Source organism: Salvelinus namaycush, chromosome 14, assembly GCF_016432855.1.
Source record: "Salvelinus namaycush isolate Seneca chromosome 14, SaNama_1.0, whole genome shotgun sequence".
Lineage (NCBI taxonomy): Eukaryota > Metazoa > Chordata > Actinopteri > Salmoniformes > Salmonidae > Salvelinus > Salvelinus namaycush.
Window position 1 is genome coordinate 17,821,109 of NC_052320.1, and position 19,925 is coordinate 17,841,033.

The window sequence follows — 19,925 nt, forward strand, 5'->3', positions numbered from 1 at the left end:
GAGCCAGGTCTGCCTCTCTCAATAGCAAGGCTATGGATGCTCACTGAGTCTGTACATCGTCAAAGCTTTCCTTAACATTGGGTCAGTCACAGTGGTCAGGTATTCTGCCACTGTGTACTTACTCTGTTTAGGGCCAAATAGCATTCCAGTTCTCTGTTCTTTCCAATGTGTCAAGTAATTATCATTTTGTTTTCTCATGTTTTGGTTGGGTCTAATTGTGTTGCTGTCCTGGAGCTATGTGGGGTCGGTTTGTGAACAGAGCCCCATGACCAGCTTGCTGAGCAGACTTATCTCTCTGTAGGTGATGGCTTTGTTATGGAAGGTTTGGAAATTCCTTCCTTTTAGGTGGTTGTAGAATTGAAAGGCTCTTTTCTGGATTTTGATAATTAGCGGGGTGATCCATGTCTCCGTTGGGACCAAAAAGTCAAGGGACTGAAGGGCAGCATAGGCTGAGATGAACTCTGCGTTCTGACCGCAGATCGGCAGTTCCAAATGCTGCCAGAGACCCGGAATTCCACCTGGGTTGTGCGTGCAGGGTACACTAAATCAGAAGGGTTGCAGACAAGGGGTGGGGAGCGTCTGTAAAGCCTACAGGGAGAGGAACTAACAGGTATAGAACACACACACAGTAGTTGACAAAGCTACAAAAAAGCAAAATGAGAATCTGTAAATAACTAGGTAAGATACTCAAGTGGCAGAGTGGTGTGAGCCTTCCTCTCGTTCCTTCCTCAAACAACTCGGCAGAACCGTCTTTGTTTCGGCGATGGCCTTAGAGTTCCGGCAGAACCGAACGACCGCCGCTTACAGCTGCCACTGTGAAACCAGGGGAGACTGAAGAACTAACACTGATTGCTAATTGCCTAGCAGAGGTGGAGAGCACGCCTCCCTGTACTAATTGCTGATTGCCTAGGAGAGGTGAAACCACACCCCCTCCAATACAGCCACTGATTACTAAAACAAGTGACAAATTGCCCTGTCATTGCTCTGCCCCTTGATCCTGGTTGATGTGTCAACAACTATCTGCAAGTTATGAGCAGTCAGCAGTTCACACACCAAGTAGTCTACTGGGAAGACAGGCAGCACTTAAAGTAGATGGCCCTAGCTAGCAAAAAGACAGTACTAGACAATAACAGATAAAGACAAAAAAATGATACATCTGGAGATATCAGGAGTCCTCTAGTTATAGAATGAAGCACCATACAGGGCAATGGGTTCTATAACTGATTCAAGTATTTTTTTAAATGGGATGTTGAATTTCATGTTCCTTTTGATGGCGTAGAAGGCCATCCTTGCCTTGTCTCTCAGATGGTTCACAGCGTTGTGGAAGTTACCTGTGGTGCTGATGTTTAGGCCGAGGTAGGTATAGTTTTTGGTTTGCTCTAGGGCATGGCATTTCTATTTGTGGTCCTGGCAACTGGAAACATTTTGGAACACCATTATTTTTGTCTTACTGAGATTCACTGTCAGGGCCCAGGTCTGACAGAATCTGTGCAGAAGATCTAGGTGCTGCTGTAGGCCCTCCTTGGTTGGGGACAGAAGCACCAAATCATCAGCAAACAGTAGACATTTGACTTCAGAATCTTGTAGGGTGAGGCTGGGTGTTGCGGATTGTTCTAGTGCCCTTGCCAATTCGTTGATACAGTTGAAGTCGGAAGTTTACATACACCTTAGCCAAATACATTTAAACTGAGTTTTTCACAATTCCTGACATTTAATCCTAATAAAAATCCCCTGTCTTAGGTCAGTTAGGATCACAACTTTATTTTAAGAATGTGAAATGGCAGAATAATAGTAGAAATAATGATTTATTTCAGCTTTTATTTCTTTCATCACATTCCCAGTGGGTCAGAAGTTTACATACACTCAATTAGTATTTGGTAGCATTGCCTTTAAATTGTTTAACTTGGGTCAAACATTTCTGGTAGCCTTCCACAAGCTTCCCACAATAAGTTGGGTGCATTTTGGCCCATTCCTTCTAACAGAGCTGGTGTTAACTGAGTCAGGTTTGTAGGCCTCCTTGCTCACACACGCTTTTTCAGTTCTGCCCACACATTTTCTATAGGATTGAGGTCAGGGCTTTGTGATGGCCACTCCAATACCTTGACTTTGTTGTCCTTAAGCCGTTTTGCCACAACTTTTGAAGTTTGCTTGGGGTCATTGTTCATTTGGAAGACTGATTTGCGACCAAGCTTTAACTCCCTGACTGATGTCTTGAGATGTTGCTTCAATATATCCACAATATTGTCCTACCTCATGATGCCATGTATTTTGTGAAGTGGACCAGTCCCTCCTGCAGCAAAGCACCCTCACAACATGATGCTGCCACCCCCGTGCTTCACGGTTGGGATAGTATACTTCGGCTTGCAAGCCTCCCCCTTTTTCCTCCAAACATAACAATGGTCATTATGGCCAAAAAGTTATATTTTTGTTTCATCAGACCAGAGGACATTTCTCCAAAAAACACTTTTTTTATGGCGGTTTTGGAGCATTGGCTTCTTCCTTGCTGAGCGGCCTGTCAGGTTATGTCGATATAGGACTCGTTTTACTGTGGATATAGATACTTTTGTACCTGTTTCTTCCAGCATCTTCACAAGGTCCTTTGCTGTTGTTCTGGGATTTATTTGCACTTTTCGCACCAAAGTACGTTCATCTCTAGGAGACAGAACGCGTCTCCTTCCTGAGCGGTATGACGGCTGCGTGGTCCCATGGTGTTTATACTTGCGTACTATTGTTCGTACAGATGAACGTGGCACCTTCAGACGTTTGGAAATTGCTCCCAAGGATGACCCAGACTTGGGGAGGTCTAAAAAAACATTCTGAGGCCTTGGCTGATTTCTTTTGATTTTCCTATGATGTCAAGCAAAGAGAGACTGAGTTTGAAGGTAGGCCTTGAAATATATCCACAGGTACACCTCCAATTGACTAAACGTATGTCAATTAGCCTATCAGAAGCCTCTAAAACCATGACATCATTTTCTGGAATTTTCCAAGCTGTTTAAAGGCACAGTCAACTTAGTGTATGTAAACTTCTGACCCACTGGAATTGTGATACAGTGAATTATAAGTGAAATAATCTGTCTGTAAACAATTGTTGGAAAATTACTTGTCATGCACAAAGTAGATGTCCTAACCGACTTGCCAAAACTGTAGTTTGTTAACAAGAAATTTGTGGAGTGGTTGAAAAACGAGTTTTAATGACTCCAACCTAAGTGTATGTAAACTTCCGACTTCAACTGTATATACACTGAGTGTACAAAACATTAGGAACATATTCTCTTTCCATGTCATAGACTGACCAGGTGAATCCAGGTGGAAGCTATGATCCCTTATTGATGTTATTTGTTAAATCCACTTCAATCAGTGTAGATGAAGGGGAGGAGATGAGTTAAAGAAGGAGTTTTAAGCCTTGAGACAATTGAGACATGGATTGTGTGTGTGCCATTCAGAGGGTTAATGGGCAGGACAAAATATTTAAAACAGTGTTTGAGACAGTGTATGAGAGTGTTTGGTAAAATGTCAGGGTTTGTCTGATGATAATAATCTTTTAGGGGGTTCTGAAAATCATTGCGAGAGTTGTTAATAGCCAGACTCCAGGCTGTATGTATGTGTGTGTGCGTGTGTGTGCGGGTGTGTACGTGCGTGTATGTTGGCAGGGGCAGGGCGGTGATGGTGAGTGATGTTCACATGGCTGATTATTGGTGATGGGACCAGGTAGAGAGTAGTGTGTCAGCAGCTTTCAGATGCACAGTGAGGGACAGATGCTCTGTGAATACAGACCAGCCAGCCAGGCAAGGCCCTAACACACACACACACACACACACACACACACGCTGGCCTTGATCACGAGAGCATACGCTCCACTATCGTTTTCTCCTTCACTGCTCCTCTGGCAATCAGTTTAGGAGTCACTTGAGCATCCCATCCACCACAGGACAGTACATGACAGGATATATCAGTACAGGACAGTACAGGAAATGGACAGCTAACAGCGTTGCTGTGAACTACTGTATTCATTAGGTGTGGGGCATCATTTCAATTCCAGCCATTTGCAGTAATGCATGAAGTCATTAACTTTTGGGAGTTGTTGGGACAATGAGGGCCGAGAAGGGTGAGATGCCTTCTAGCTGATGGGCTACATGAGGCTACATGAGGCCACATGCAGTCAGCGTTCCAAATTGCACCCTTTTCCCTATATAGTGCACTACTTTTGACCAGGTCCAATGGCCAATTGAGACACATCCACAGAGCAACAACGCAGCCTCAGCCATTGTATTTACAATGGTGTTTGTTCTTCACTCATTGCCCTTTTCTTGTGGCAACAGGTCACAAATTCTGCTGCTGTGATGACACACTGTGGTATTTCACACAACGGATATGGGAGTTTATCAAAATTGGAATTGTTTTCGAATTCTTTGTGGGTCTGTGTAATCTGAGGGAAATATGTGTCTCTAATATGGTCATATATTTGGCAGGAGGTTAGGAAGGGCCACTAGGTTTCCACCTCATTTTGTGGGCAGTGTGCACAAAGCCTGTCTTCTCTTGAGAACAGGGTCTGCCTACGGCAGCCTTTCTCAATAGCAAGGCTATACTCACTGAGTCTGTACATAGTCAAAGCTTTCCTTAAGTTTGGGTCAGTCACAGTGGTCAGGTATTCTGCCACAGTGTACTCTCTGTTTAGGGCCAAATAGCATTCTAGTTTGCTCAGTTTTTTTGTTAATTCTTTCCAATGTGTCAAGTAAATATCTTTTTGTCTTCTCATGATTTGGTTGGGTCTAATTGTGTTGCTGTCCTGGGGCTCTGTGGGGTCTGTTTGTGTTTGTGAACAGAGCCCCAGGACCAGCTTGCTTAGGGGGCTCTTCTCCAGCTTCATTTCTCTGTAGGTGATGGCTTCGTTATGGAAGGTTTGGGAATCGCTTCCTTTTAGGTGGTTGTAGATTTTAACAGCTCTTTTCTGGATTTTTATAATTAGCGGGTATCGGCCTAATTCTGTTCTGCATGCATTATTTGGTGTTTTACGTTGTACACAAAGGATATTTTTGCTGAATTCTGCATGCAGAGTCTCAATTTGGCGTTTGTCCCATTTTGTGAATTCTTGGTTGGTGAGCGGACCCCAGACATCACAACCATAAAGGGCAATGGGTTCTATAACTGATTCAAGTATTTTTAGCCAGATCCTAATTGGTATGTCGAATTTTATGTTCCTTTTGATGGCATAGAAGGCCCTTCTTGCCTTGTCTCTCAGATCGTTCTCAGCTTTGTGTTACCTATGGCTCTGATATTTAGGCCGAGGTATGTATAGTTTTTTGTGTGCTCTAGGGCAACGGTGTCTAGACGGAATTTGTATTTGTGGTCCTGGCAAATAGATATTTTTTGGAACACCATTATTTTTGTCTTACTGAGATTTACTGTCAGGGCCCAGGTCTGATAGAATCTGTGCAGAAGATCTAGGTGCTGCTGTAGGCCCTCCTTGGTTTGGGAGAGATCTAGGTGCTGGTGTAGGCCCTCCTTGGTTTGGGACAGATCTAGGTGCTGCTGTAGGCCCTCCTTGGTTGGGGACAGAAGCACCAAATCATCAGCAAACAGTAGACATTTGACTTCAGATTCTAGTAGGGCGAGGCTGGGTGTTACAGACTGTTTTAGTGCCCTCGCCAATTCGTTGAAATATATGTTGAAGAGGGTGGGGCTTAAGCTGCATCCTTGTCTCACTCCACAGCCCTGTGGAAAGAAATGTGTTTTTTTGCCAATTTTTACCGCACACTTGTTGTTTGTGTACATGGATTTTATAATGTTGTATGTTTTTCCCTCAACACCACTGTCCATCAATTGGTATAGCAGACCATACCAAATTGAGTCAAAGACTTTTTTGAAATCAACAAAGCATGAGAAGACGTTGCCTTTGTTATGGCTAGATTAGGGTGTGCAGGGGGAATATGTGGTCTGTCGTACGGTAATTTGGTAAAAAGCCAATTTGACATTTGTTCATTGGATAGGTTTCTCAATTTCTTTCTTAGGTTTTTGCAATCTTCGTAAAACCATTCGTCATTGTTGTTCATTTTCTTCAGTTTGCTGTTTGAAATGTTTTGATTTGATAGGGAAGCCGAGAGGTCAAATATACTGTTTAGGTTTTCTACTGCCAAGTTTGCACCTTCACTATTACAGTGAAAAATGTGTCCAGGAAGTTGTCTGAAAGGGATTGAATTTGTTGTTGCCAAATAGTTTTTTGTTAGGATTTCACACTAGTTTCATTCCATCTATAGCATTTCTTAATATTATTAAGTTCCATTGGCTTTGATGCCTCATTATTGAGTATTCCTCTGTTCAAGTAGACTGTGATTTTGCTGTAATCTGTAAATGCTCTGAGAGACTCTGGTTTGAGGTCAGTGATAAAGTAGTCTACAGTACTACTGCCAAGAGATGAGCTATAGGTGTACCTACCGTAGGAGTCCCCTCAAAGCCTAACATTGACTGTGTACATACCCAGCGTGCAACAGAGCTGCTGACCCGTTTTTGTTTGTTATGTTGTCATAGTTGTGTCTAGGTGGCATATGGGGGAGGGAATGCTGTCACCTCCAGGTGGGTGTTTGTTCCTCTGTGTGCTGAGGGTGTCAGGTTATTGTCCAGTTCTGGCATTTAGGTCGCCACAGACTAGTACATGTCCCTGGGCCTGGAAATTATTAATTTCCCTCTCCAGGATGGAGAAGCTGTCTTCATTAAAGTATGGGTATTATAGTGGGGGAGGTATAGGTTGCACACAGGAGGATATTTTTCTCTGTTGAGATAATTTTCTTTTGAATTTCTAGCCAAATGTAAAATGTTCCTGTTTTGATTAATTAAATAGTGTGTTAGGTCTGCTCTATACCAAATTAGCATACCCCCTGAGTCCCTTCCCTGTTTCACACCTGGTAGTTTGGTGGATGGGACTACCAGCTCTCTGTAACCTAGAGGGCAACCAGTGGGTTCATCTCCTCTATACCGTGTTTCTTGTAGCATGACAATGTCTGTATTTCTGATTTCTTTGGTGAAGTCCAGGTTCCTGCTCTTTAGGCCAAAGGCAAATGACCTCAGGCCTTGGATATTCCAGAATCTCTCTCTCCCTCCCTCATAGAACAACCAGGATATAAACATCAGCTGTAAGGTAGAGCGACAGTGTCACCTAGTGGTGTGTTGATAGAACAGCCTCTCTCCCTGATCATAGGGACATAGAGGGGTGGAGGCGAAGTGCACAGCAGCATTATATTATATTATCTATGTATTATTCAGCTGTGTATTATTCAGCTGTGAATAATACAGCAGGCCTTTTCAAACAGTATATTCTCCCCAGAGTGACTCATGTCTTACACAAGAAGCTATGGTTCATCAGCGGATATACGCAGGTGTTTATTACTGTATACGGGAGGGATAGAGTATGTAGTCTAGCACTAAGGATCTCGGAGGGAAAAGGAAACACTTTTACTCCTCTGAAGTTTAACATGTAGGCCCACAGAGGAACAGGCTGGACAGAGTCCCATTCCCTACCCTCTATCGTAGCTACAAACCTTCAGTTTAACTAAGTACTGTGCAAATTAGTAAGCTCTGGGAAACTTTGAAGTATGTTTTGATGTTAAGCAATGTATCATGCTGCCATTGATATGCATGTTCGCTTAAGGCTTTGAATTTGAAGACTGCAAATTGACCGCAAGAATCGCAAACAGATTCAATATTTGACTAAAACATAATAATTTCAAACCTTTCTTACATTATACGATCACATATATACTGAGTGTACAAAACATTATGAACACCATGACATAGACTGACCAGGTGAAAGCTATAATCCCTTATTGATGTCACTTAAATCAGTGTAGATGAATGGGAGGAGACAGGTTAAAGAAGGATTTTTAAGCCTTGAGCCAATTGAGACATGGATTGTGAATATTTGCCATTCAGAGCGTAAAGGGGCCAAATAAAATGACCCGCGGCCCGCCAGTTGAGGAACCCTACTCTAGACATGAGTTATTCTCTACACATGATGTCCCACTGCACAAAGTCTTTGACATGTCTAATGACACAGAAAACCAAGTAGCAATTGAGATGATATGGTTCACTGGATCCTAGTCTAGCTGTTTGTGTTGTTCTGCCGACAAAAAAAGCAGAGACACACACACACACACACACACACACACACACACACACACACACACACACACACACACACACACACACACACACACACACTACATACACACAAACACTCAACATGGCCTTGTCTGAACTGGTCCTTCCCCAGCCCTAAGGAGGAGAGTCAAAGATGAGGGTTGAGGGTTGGGCTGGGGGTCACAGCGTGGGTTCTCTGCTATGAAAGGGCAGATAGGCCAATGAGAAAGCAGCAGATGAGCCAGGCAGCTTGACTCATGCCCCTCTTCTGATGCAGTAAACAAGCAGGAGCCCCGGCCCAGTGATGCTCCAACCCTAGCCCCAGCCATGGAGTCAGTCAGGCCCCGAGCCTGCTGATAGGCATGGCAGGGCAGGGAAGTGGGTGCATGGCATCATATCCCAGTCACAGTGCCCAGTGGTGCAAAGAGAATGTGATGTGATCTGTGTATCCTGAAGACAGGCGCTGCTCATCAGGCCGCATCCCTTACATGCATGGTCGTTCCGGATGATGACACAGGAATTAGCTGGTTGTGATGGTGGTAGTGATGCCGCAGGACGGAACAGAACCTTGTGGCTGTCAGAGAACAGGGGAGGTTTAAACACAACCCTGAGTAAGGAGGGAAGACAGGCGGATATGTCACACACACACACAAACACACACTCACACATATACACACACAAACAGCTCAGACCCCCGAGGGTGAGGCCAAACCAGGCAGGAGAGCATATACTGAGCTATGACAAACCCTGGCAGACTGGCTTGGGGCATCATTCAGAGCCATAGTGAGGCAGGATTGTTTGGACTAGCGGCAGTGGGGGTACATAGTGGATTTAAGCGGCAGCGTTGAGCTGTCACTCTGAGGTCTGTCAAAGCTCTGAGTCAGCTCTCTACTATAGCTCTGCTCTGGCTTTGTCACGAAGGGGGAACCGTTTCAGGACACCTTGCATGACAACAGTCTCTTATCCCCATATTACTAATGCCTGCATCATCATAACAGATGTGTTACTGAGATAACAAACAGTTATGAGGTCAGACAGGTCATATGAATATGTATCTAATTCACAGGGAAAGAGTAAAACAACAGATACATACATTATTTTTATTTTTTTTAATCTGTGTGTGCATTACTTATATCAAAAGGTTGGCAGTTCCTCATTAAAGTCCTGTAGATCAATTCATTACTCCCTTTTTGTTTCCAAAGCTCTACTACACAAGCTTCCAACTTACCTAACTTTGTTGCTAACCTATAAAAGAATGAGATACCAAACCCACTCACATGGTTGGTTAACTCTTCAGATTCCTCGGGTCTGCACGGAATTAGCTACATCTGCTTTTAGTTTTCACTTCCAAAATGCATTACATTTGGATTCCCTGGTGCCACTAGGGCAGTTTAAAATCCTGATGATAAATGAGTGCACCGAGGTGTGCAATTGTTTTTAGTGATTGATTTAATAACTTGTTCATGATGGCTGTGATGTTAGTGATGTTCTAATGTAATGTAGTTGTTCGTTTACTTTATGGTCTCAGGGCACCATTGAAAATGAGACCCTGGTCTCAATTGGGCTCCCCTGATTAAATAAAAGGTAATAATATTACAGTTATGTTTATTGTCTTTGCCATTCCTAATCTGAGCTCATGTTGCCAGGTGTCATTAAAAAATGCGACCCTCCCCTCCCCCCTCTTCCCAACATTACAAATATGTTCATATGACCCTCCCCTTGTACTGTAAAATAAATTGCACACCCTCCCCTCTCATAGATTTAATTCAAAATAATGTTTTTAACCACAAATACTGTAGCGACCCTATGTTTATAAATGTGGATATCGACTTTTCCGCTTCAGCATGCTTTTGTGGCACAGTTCATGCCACGCAGGGCTACGGGCCAGAAGGTTGAGGCTTCGCCAAACACCACAGACGAGCTCACTCTCCCTGCCTGTTTCATTACACTACGATCAGAGCTCAGTTCATGCCACGCAGGGCTACGGGCCAGAAGGTTGAGGCTTCGCCAAACACCACAGACGAGCTCACTCTCCCTGCCTGTTTCATTACACTACGATCAGAGCACAGTTGATGCCACGCAGGGCTACGGGCCAGAAGGTTGAGGCTTCGCCAAACACCACAGACGAGCTCACTCTCCTGCCTGTTTCATTACACTACGATCAGAGCACAGTTCATGCCACGCAGGGCTACGGGCCAGAAGGTTGAGGCTTCGCCAAACACCACAGACGAGCTCACTCTCCCTGCCTGTTTCATTACACTACGATCAGAGCACAGTTCATGCCACGCAGGGCTACGGGCCAGAAGGTTGAGGCTTCGCCAAACACCACAGACGAGCTCACTCTCCCTGCCTGTTTCATTACACTACGATCAGAGCCATCTGCAGACAATGATCAGCTAGAGGGATTTCAGATTTTCAAGATTTTGATGCCATATTTATAATTATATAAAATATATGCAACGAATTGTCCACCAATAGGTTTCTGTGCCAATGCACCACACAACCAATAAACAAAGCATACTGACTTCGGGCACTTTAATATCATGGTTTGTGTTTTCAACACCACAATAAATAGACTATGTCAATCTCGACAAAAACAACTAACATCTCTCTCTACCTTGTAGTCTTACCCAGTATCGAAGGCTTGGCTTGACAATCTCCCAATGTTATTACACTTTTTGGTGTTTTGTAACAGAATGGAAAGAGTTTTGAAACTCTTTCTATTCACCAAATGACCTCTGCGCAGTTTGGATTGATTGATTGATTTTATTTGTCAGTAAAAAAAAATACATATACACACAAAGTACAAAGATTTTTAAAGGTGACCGGGATCAATAGTTGGGGACTTGTTTCCATTGTGGTCCCTATTTTTAACATCAATACCGCGGACGCTGACGTCTTGCTCCCAGACATGCTAAACACCTTCTTCGCCCGCTTTGAGGGAAACATAGTGCCACCGACGTGGCCCACTGCGTGGCCGACGTGTAAGTCATTTAAGCATTTTAACCATCACAAACCTGCCTGCCCAGCCGGCATCCCTTGCTGCGTCCTCAGAGCATGTGCAGACCAGCTGGCGGGGATTGTTTACGGATATATTTGATCTCTCCCTATCCCAGTCTGTTGTCCCCACTTCAAGATGTCCACTATTGTTCCTGTACCCAAGAAAGTGAAGGTAACTACTCTAAATGACTATTGCCCCGTAGCACTCACTTCTGTCATCATGAAGTGCTTTGAGAGGCTGGTTAAGGATCATATCAGCTCCACCTTACCCGCCATCCTAGACCCACTACAATTTGCATATTGCCCCAACAGATCCAAGGATGATGCAATCACCATCACACTAAGCACTGCCCTATCCCACCTGGACAAGAGAAATACCAATGTAAGGATGATATTCATCAACTACAGCTCAGCCTTCAACACCATAGTGCCCTCCAAGTTCATCACTAAGCTTGGGGCCCTGGGTCTGAACCCCGCCCTGTGCAACTGGGTCCTGGACTTCCTGACGGGCTGACCCCAGGTGGTGAAGGTAGGCAACAACACCTCCGCTACTCTGATCCTCAACACGGGTGCCCCACAAGGGTGCGTGCTCAGCCCCCTCCTGTACTCCCTGTTAACCCATGACCGCGTGGCCATGCAAGTCTCCAACTCAATCATCAAGTTTGCAGACGACACAACGACTAGACAGCCTACAGGGATGAGGTGAGGGCCCTGGTGGAGTGGTGCCAGGAAAATAACCTCTCATTCAACATAAAACAAAATGAAGGATATGATTGTGGACTTTAGGGAACAGCAGCAAGAGCACGCCCCCAACCACATCGACGGGCCACAGTGGATAGGGTGAAAAGCTTCACGTTCCTTGGCATGCACATCACTGACACCCTGAAATGGTCCAACCTCCGGAGGCTGAAGACGTTTGGCTTGGCCCCTAAGACCCTCACACACTCCTACTGATATACCATTGAGAGCATCCTGTCGGGCTGTATGGCAACTGCACTGTCAGCAACCGCAGGGCTCTCAAGAGGGTGGTGCAGTCAGCCCAACACATCACCGGGGGCACACTGCCTGCCCTCCAGGACATCTACAGCACACTGTGTCACAGGAAGGCCAAGATGATAATCAAGGACCTCAGCCACCAAAGCCACAGCCTGTTCACCCCGCTACCATATAGAAGGCGGTGACAGTACAGGTGCATCAAAGCTGGGACCGAGAGACTGAAAAACAGCTGGTAGATAGTCATCACTAGCAGGCCTCTGCCCTGAATTTTAGTCACTGTTACTAGCCAGCTACCATCCGGTACTCTACCCTGCACCTTAGACACTGCTGCACTATGTACATAGTCATTAAACACTAGTCACTTTCATAATGTTTACATATAATACTGCTGTACACACCTTTCCTATTCATATACTTTCCATAATCCCAATACACACCATCATATACATATATTCCGGACTCTTACACTGCTTGTTCTAATATTTCTATATTTCTTCATTCCTTTCTTTTTTATTTTGTGGATTTCCGTGTATTGTTTTGTACTGTTAGGTATTACTGCATTTTAAAGCTAGAAACATTAGCATTTCGCTACACCCACGATAACATCTGCATAATATGTGTACGCAAAAGTACGTGATAAATATGTACTGCACATAAAAATAACTTTAGCGATTATATTTCCATGTACCAAATGAAAAAATACAAGTTAAATGGGTTTCCATCACGCGTCATAAAGATTGTTGCGTAATCTCGCTGTTGGCTAGAGCGCATTTACATGATGAGATTAATATGGACAAAATAGCGAGATTATTTTAATTGTCAAACGGCAGACAAGCATAGAGGATCACGTCACCAGAAAAATACCCTAGCTATTTGTTGGAAAGGAGCATCAAGCTCATCACCTTGCACTTTCACCACCCTGTACCACACATGTCATCGCGTGACTCCCAAATTTACTTTAACATGATAGTTATTATATAAATATTTGCACATAAAAGCGTTTCCACCGACATTTCTCACATAATTCATTTTACCGACACAAAAAGATCTCACCTTGTCTAGCGTATTTTGTTTTGTCGCCATTTGTAAAGTTTACCGAAAAATGGATCTCTTTCCATCAGGCCTGTCTTTACATTTTTTATCTGACATGCATTTTACTGGCATAAAAAGTTTGGATGGAATCCTGGCTATTATAGGAGGCTGCAGCCTAGTGGTTAGCGCGTTGGGCCAGTAACCGAAAGGTAAAGGTAAAAAGGTAAAAATAACCCGCAGTTAACCCACCGATCCCCGGTAGTTCGTCATGGTAAATAGGAATTCGTTCTTAGCTGTCTTGCCTAGTTAAATAACAAAAACTGTTAAGCCATTTTGAGTATGCTAGAATTATGTTTTGGACTAACGCATGCCTACAGGAGACTGTTGAAGTAACCCAATCAGATGAAAACATTGTGACTAGTTGTGTGCCGTATATAAAAGGTAATACATTTCACAAGTTAAATGATACATGTTTAGGCTATATTGAAGAGTTAGGCTCTAGGTGCGCGAAGAATAGCCACTTGGATTGGAGAGGAGGCACAGCGCATGTTAAACTTTCCTGAATGACTGGTCCTTCCGGGAGCATATGTGGCCACATTATTATAGGACGACTTGGGAGAATGATGATCTGTAACAGACGGCGCATCTGAGTATCAGAAGTAAAAATACTGCCAGACTGGCCTGCTAACTAATCCAAATGGAATGAAACATTCAAATCACAGGTCTTTTGTGCCGTTATTCAAATTACATTTTCACTGCAGCCTAGAGTACACTTTTGTACACACTTGAAAACAATAATGCTAGGTATGGTAATTGTATTGTCCTTAAACAAGATCAATAAAGGAGTGATCTGCCAGCATTGAAGTGAAAGCACCCTGATTAGCTTTCTCCTTGTCTCTGTATCTCTCTGGAGCAGCGTTCTAATTTCTCTCTCTCTCTATCGCTCGCTCGCTCTCTCTTTCTTTCTTTCTCTCTTTCTTTCTTTCTTTCTTTCTTACTCTCTCTCTCTCTCTCTCCCGCAAGCATGCACACACACACACACACACACACACACACACACACACACACACACACACACACACACACACGCATTTACTCCCTCTCTTCTGCCTATATAACTGAGGGAGGTAGCGAGGCGTGGGAACCAGTATTAGAGCTGCCTTGATTTGTTTGATATTCTAAATGTGCCCCACTTCAGAAATATTACCATATTTTTTGTTTTCTGGTTGAGAGCTGTTGGCGTGGCAGCAGCAGCAGTAGCAGCAGTAGTCACGTGTGATATTATAGGCCTTATGCTTGTGCTAGCAGCATCACTATCATCCTGATGAGAAGAGGAGTCTGACTGCCAAGCCTGAGCTAGGGAAGCAGTGAGAGCTATTAGGAGGTGCCAGCGAAGTGTGACTGGAGCAGGCCAGCCAGAAAGGCAGGCAGGAGTGGAGTTGTGAAGGAGAATTACTCTCTTCTCTTTCCTTCCTTGGCTGCAGCTAGACTGTGTTCCCCTCTAGTGGTTTCCCCATTACAGCCAGAGCAGAGGTAGAGGCAGCACAGGGGGGAATGTCACCTTCATAAGCACTCACATAGCGGGAGCAGAGGGAAATACAATGACACAGAAAAGCCAGCAGGTTTACTCCATGCTGCTTGTGTACTTGGCTACTTCTGGAAGTAGTGGTGTACAGTACGGTTGGTGGGGCAACACAGGGAAAGAGATAAGACATTGCTCAGTAATTCTGTGTTGCACAAGCACACTGTGGTGTGAAGTGGGATAGTTGTGGATGGCATGTTACAGGGTGCAAGTAAGGGGTGTAGAAGTGATAGGATTCAGTATGCGTATGGGTGGGTTAGTAGTGTACAGTGTATTAAGGGGGCGTATGGGTGGGTTAGTAGTGTACAGTGTATTAAGGGGGCGTATGGGTGGGTTAGTAGTGTACAGTGTATTAAGGGGGTGTATGGATGGGTTAGTAGTGTACAGTGTATTAAGGGGGTGTATGGGTGGGTTAGTAGTGTACAGTGTATTAAGGGGGCGTATGGGTGGGTTAGTAGTGTACAGTGTATTAAGGGGGTGTATGGGTGGGTTAGTAGTGTACAGTGTATTAAGGGGGTGTATGGGTGGGTTAGTAGTGTACAGTGTATTAAGGGGGCGTATGGGTGGGTTAGTAGTGTACAGTGTATTAAGGGGGTGTATGGGTGGGTTAGTAGTGTACCGTGTATTAAGGGGGTGTATGGGTGGGTTAGTAGTGTACAGTGTATTAAGGGGGTGTATGGATGGGTTAGTAGTGTACAGTGTATTAAGGGGGTGTATGGGTGGGTTAGTAGTGTACAGTGTATTAAGGGGGTGTATGGGTGGGTTAGTAGTGTACAGTGTATTAAGGGGGTGTATGGGTGGGTTAGTAGTGTACAGTGTATTAAGGGGGTGTATGGGTGGGTTAGTAGTGTACCGTGTATTAAGGGGGTGTATGGGTGGGTTAGTAGTGTACAGTGTATTAAGGGGGTGTATGGATGGGTTAGTAGTGTACAGTGTATTAAGGGGGTGTATGGGTGGGTTAGTAGTGTACAGTGTATTAAGGGGGTGTATGGGTGGGTTAGTAGTGTACAGTGTATTAAGGGGGTGTATGTGTGGGTTAGTAGTGTACAGTGTATTAAGGGGGTGTATGGGTGGGTTAGTAGTGTACAGTGTATTAAGGGGGTGTATGGATGGGTTAGTAGTGTACAGTGTATTAAGGGGGTGTATGGGTGGGTTAGTAGTGTACAGTGTATTAAGGGGGTGTATGGGTGGGTTAGTAGTGTACAGTGTATTAAGGGGGTGTATGGGTGGGTTAGTAGTGTACAGTGTGTGGTGGTGATGGGGAGGGGGCTGTATTAAATATACTTATTTTTGGACATTTACATTTTAGTCATTTAGCAGATACTCTTATCCAGAACGACATACAATTAGTGATATATATATATATATAGGTGGGTCAGTAGTGTACGGTGTGGTGGTGTGCAGTGAGCGGGTGGTGGTGGGGAGGGGGGCTGGCGTGGCTGGCTGGCTGGCTGGTGGTAGTGGCTGTCTGGCTGACGTCTGTGTCTCCTCCTCTCTCCCGGCAGTTCATGGCATCAAGTGGACTTGTAGCAACGGGAACAGCAGCTCTGGCTTCTCAGTGGAGCAGCTGGTGCAGCAGATTCTGGACAGCCACCAAACCAAGCCACCTCCCCGGACCCACAACTGCCTCTGCACGGGCACCCTGGGTAAGGGGGAGGGGATAGGGGGTAGATACGGGCAGGAGGATAGGGGGTGAGAGAGAAAGGAGAGATGGGTAGGAGAAGTCTAAGGACAGAAGGCAGGGAGAAGGAGAAGAGGTTTAAGCTCATACATCATGCTCAGAGTGAATGTGAAAGTGTCAGGGTCATGGCTCTCTCGTTTTGGATTGATAAAAGTTCAAATAATATCAAAAGGAACACCAATCAATCAAATGATTACTTGGATAATTACATGTGTTTCCAGGTGATTTGTTTAGGTACAGAAGTACAGGCAGTATTCTTATGGGTATTGTATGAATTCTGATTTAAAGCCTTCCCACAGAATTAGTTTGTGTCACCGAGATTCACTGTACCCTTCTACATTCTTTCTAGATGATTGATGACTTATGCTGTATTTAATGCTATCTCTGAGTAACCTCTCCTCCCTCCCTCTAACAGGCGCAGGGAGCAGCGTGCATCACAAGTGCAACAGCGCCAAACACCGCATCATCTCCCCCAAGGTGGACCCCCGTGGAGGCTACAGCAGTGGTCACTCTGAGGTCCAGAACAACGACGTGTCCGAGGGCAAGACCGAGCACAGCAGCCATGGAGGAGGAGGTGGAGGAGGAGGGAAGAGCTCAGGGGGAGGAGGGGGTAGCGCCAGAGAGAAACGCAATGGAAAGGTCCACAAGCCTGTTCTCCTGCACCAGAACAGCACAGAGGTGTCCTCTACCAACCAGGTGGAGGTCCCAGACACCACCCAGAACTCCCCTGTGTCCATCAGCAGTGGCCTGAACAGCGACCCAGACATGGCTGACAGTCCCGTGGTGACGGGCTTGGGCCATGTAGCCGCCGTCATGTCCCAGAGTGTCTTCATGTCCGAGGTGACCGGAGACCCCGTCTACAGCATGTCCCCCACAGGGGCCCCCAACACCCACCTCATGGGCCCCGACGCAGCCTCCCAGGGCCTGGTGCTGTCCGGTGTTGTGGCAGACAGCCACAAGTTTGCCTTCCCCAGCGGAGGAGCTAGGGAGGGGGGAGCAGACGGGCTGTCCATGCTGTCTGCAGCCGGGGTGTCTGAAGAGCTGGTCCTATCCAGCAGCCTGGATAACGGAGGCATGAAGATACCTGAGACCACCATGAACTTCGACCCTGACTGCTTTCTCAACAACCCCAAGCAGGGCCAAACCTATGGGGGCAGCAGGCTGAAGGGGGACGGCAGCTCCTCCTCCTCCTCCTCTTCCTCCAACGGCACCAATGGCAGCATGCAGCGCTCTCCCTCCATGTCAGACTCTGGATACAGCTTCAACTCTGCTCTGGTGAAGAACATCAAGACGGAGGACATGTCCTTCGAGCAGCAGCTGGCCACCGAGCAGGGATACCAGGTGGGGGTGGTGGTGAGCTGTGGAGGAGGTGTGTCTTGTTCCTCTGGGGCAAGTTCAGCACAGAGCTCCCTCGGCCTGACCCCTGCAGGCTCTCTGCTGCCCTCTGGAGGAGGCCTGAGCCCCAGCACCACCCTGGAGCAGATGGACTTCAGTGCCATCGATGCCAAGCAGGACTACCCGTCCGGGGCTGGGACAGTGGGCTATGGCCAGCCTATAAACAGCCCCCACCTCTCCCACCAGAGCCACTCGCCCAGCTTCTTCCTCCAGGACACCCAGCAGCCCGGCCAGGCCCAGCAGGGCAGGTCCTCCATGGGCCAGAAGACTCACCTGATGGAGCACAACTCCCACGACTCCACAGCCTACATGAGCCTGCAGGTGGTCAAGACGGACTCCCCTGGCAGCAACGGCCATCTCCACCACCACCACCAGAGCCACCAGGGCCAGCATAGGGCCAACTGCAACGGGGGCTCCCCCACCGAGGGGCCAGGGCAGGGGCCTGGGTCTCTCCAGCTCCTGCAGTACCAGGGGGGCTTCCCTGGGCTGGGGCCGGAGCATGAGGAGGTGGTGGGTCTGGAGCAGCCAGGCAGCGTGAGCTCAGGCCAAGCCGGGGGAACAGAGAACGGAGAGGGTCTACTGAAGCCTGGGGATCACCTCCAGGCCTGTGGAGGAGGCAACCAAGAGGGAGGAGGTGCAGAGCACTACCTGCAGCAGGCCAATGACGGAGGAGGAGGTCAGGGAGGTGGAGGGAAAGGAGTGGCCATGCACAACGGAAATGGCGTCAACAATGACGGCAGCAACCGCTCCCAGCAACAGCAGCAGCTGCAGCCCCTCCTCCAGGGGGCTGGGATGGTCCAGGGCCTCTACAATACCGTGGGCCACCACCAGGGCCTGGGCGGAGCGGGCTCCAATGGGGTAGCAGGAGGGGGAGGCATGGAGATCAGCCTGGACCACTTCGACATCTCCTTCGGGAACCAGTTCTCTGACCTTATAAATGACTTCATCTCTGTGGACGGTAGTGGAGCCAACATGACGGCCGGAGGAGCCCTCTACACCCACCAGCTGGTGGGCAACCACGGCTCAGATGGCCAGGCCACACCTAGCGGAGCTCCTCAGCAGGACCAGGAGGACGGAGGTGTAGGAGGGGCCCGGGGAGCAGGATACAGCCCCTCAGAGCTTTGTCTCCAGCCCTGCTGCAGCCCCCAGTCGCTTGGTGGAGGTGCCGGGGGTGCAGGGGTGGAGCCAGGCTCCCTGGCCTACATGCACGTGGCGGAGGTTGTGTCTGCAGCCGTGGCCCAGGGGGCTCTGGGTATGCTGCAGGCCACTGGGAGACTCTTCATCGTCACTGACTACTCCCCTGAGTGGTCCTACCCTGAGGTGAGCCTCCACCACACTGTTAGTGCATGTTCTCCTCCTTTAACTTTCCTTATACTCCAATTTAATTACTAAATAGTTTTATATTGTCATTTTAGTCAGACAGAGTTTTTTTTACTCCTACCAACAAACATACATATCAACATAGTTTGAACTGTAATATCACTGTTCAACCACCGGATGGCAGCTCAATAATGTAATGTACAGAGAGCGTAAGTCTGTGTAACGCAATGACACTGTTCCACCACAAGATGGCGACCACTTTGGTCAGTCAGAAAAATGGCTGTAAAATCACGGTCCAACCACAGGATGGCAGCCCAGTCAAATATACCACAGAGACAATACAAGTCTATGTAATGTCAATGACACTGTTCACCCACGAGATGGCAGCCCTTTCACTAGATTTCATGCAGTTTGAGGATACATCACAGTGTGATCATGTTATTCCTACTGCTCTCCCCTAGATGGCAGCATTACATTAAATAATAGCCTAAATCACACTCGCTCCCTCATATCTAGTATAGATTCAGTTTATCCATTTCCCGCTCTGTGAGTCTGTGTGTTTATCTGTTCCAGGGAGGAGTGAAGGTGCTCATCACTGGTCCATGGCAGGAGGCCAGCTCTAACTACAACTGCCTGTTTGACCAGGTCGCTGTCCCTGCCTCTCTCATCCAGCCGGGGGTGCTGCGCTGCTACTGCCCAGGTAAGACTGGCCTCACTGGCCTGGCCTGCCACACCTCCTGTATCCTTCCACCACGGTCGACTAAATACACAGTCTATTTATTAGGG

The 19,925-nt window shown here is 46.7% G+C and overlaps 1 protein-coding gene across 1 annotated transcript in view; it reads left to right on the top strand.

Moving 5' to 3' along the window:
- LOC120058628 (calmodulin-binding transcription activator 1-like) overlaps window positions 1–19,925 on the top strand; it is a 475,337-nt gene that overhangs the window by 420,660 nt on the left and 34,752 nt on the right. Inside the window, exons 9-11 of the mRNA XM_039007387.1 lie at window positions 16,249–16,389; window positions 16,840–19,139; window positions 19,713–19,839. Coding sequence (XP_038863315.1) covers window positions 16,249–16,389; window positions 16,840–19,139; window positions 19,713–19,839 — 2,568 coding nt within the window. The remainder of the gene's footprint in view (window positions 1–16,248; window positions 16,390–16,839; window positions 19,140–19,712; window positions 19,840–19,925) is intronic.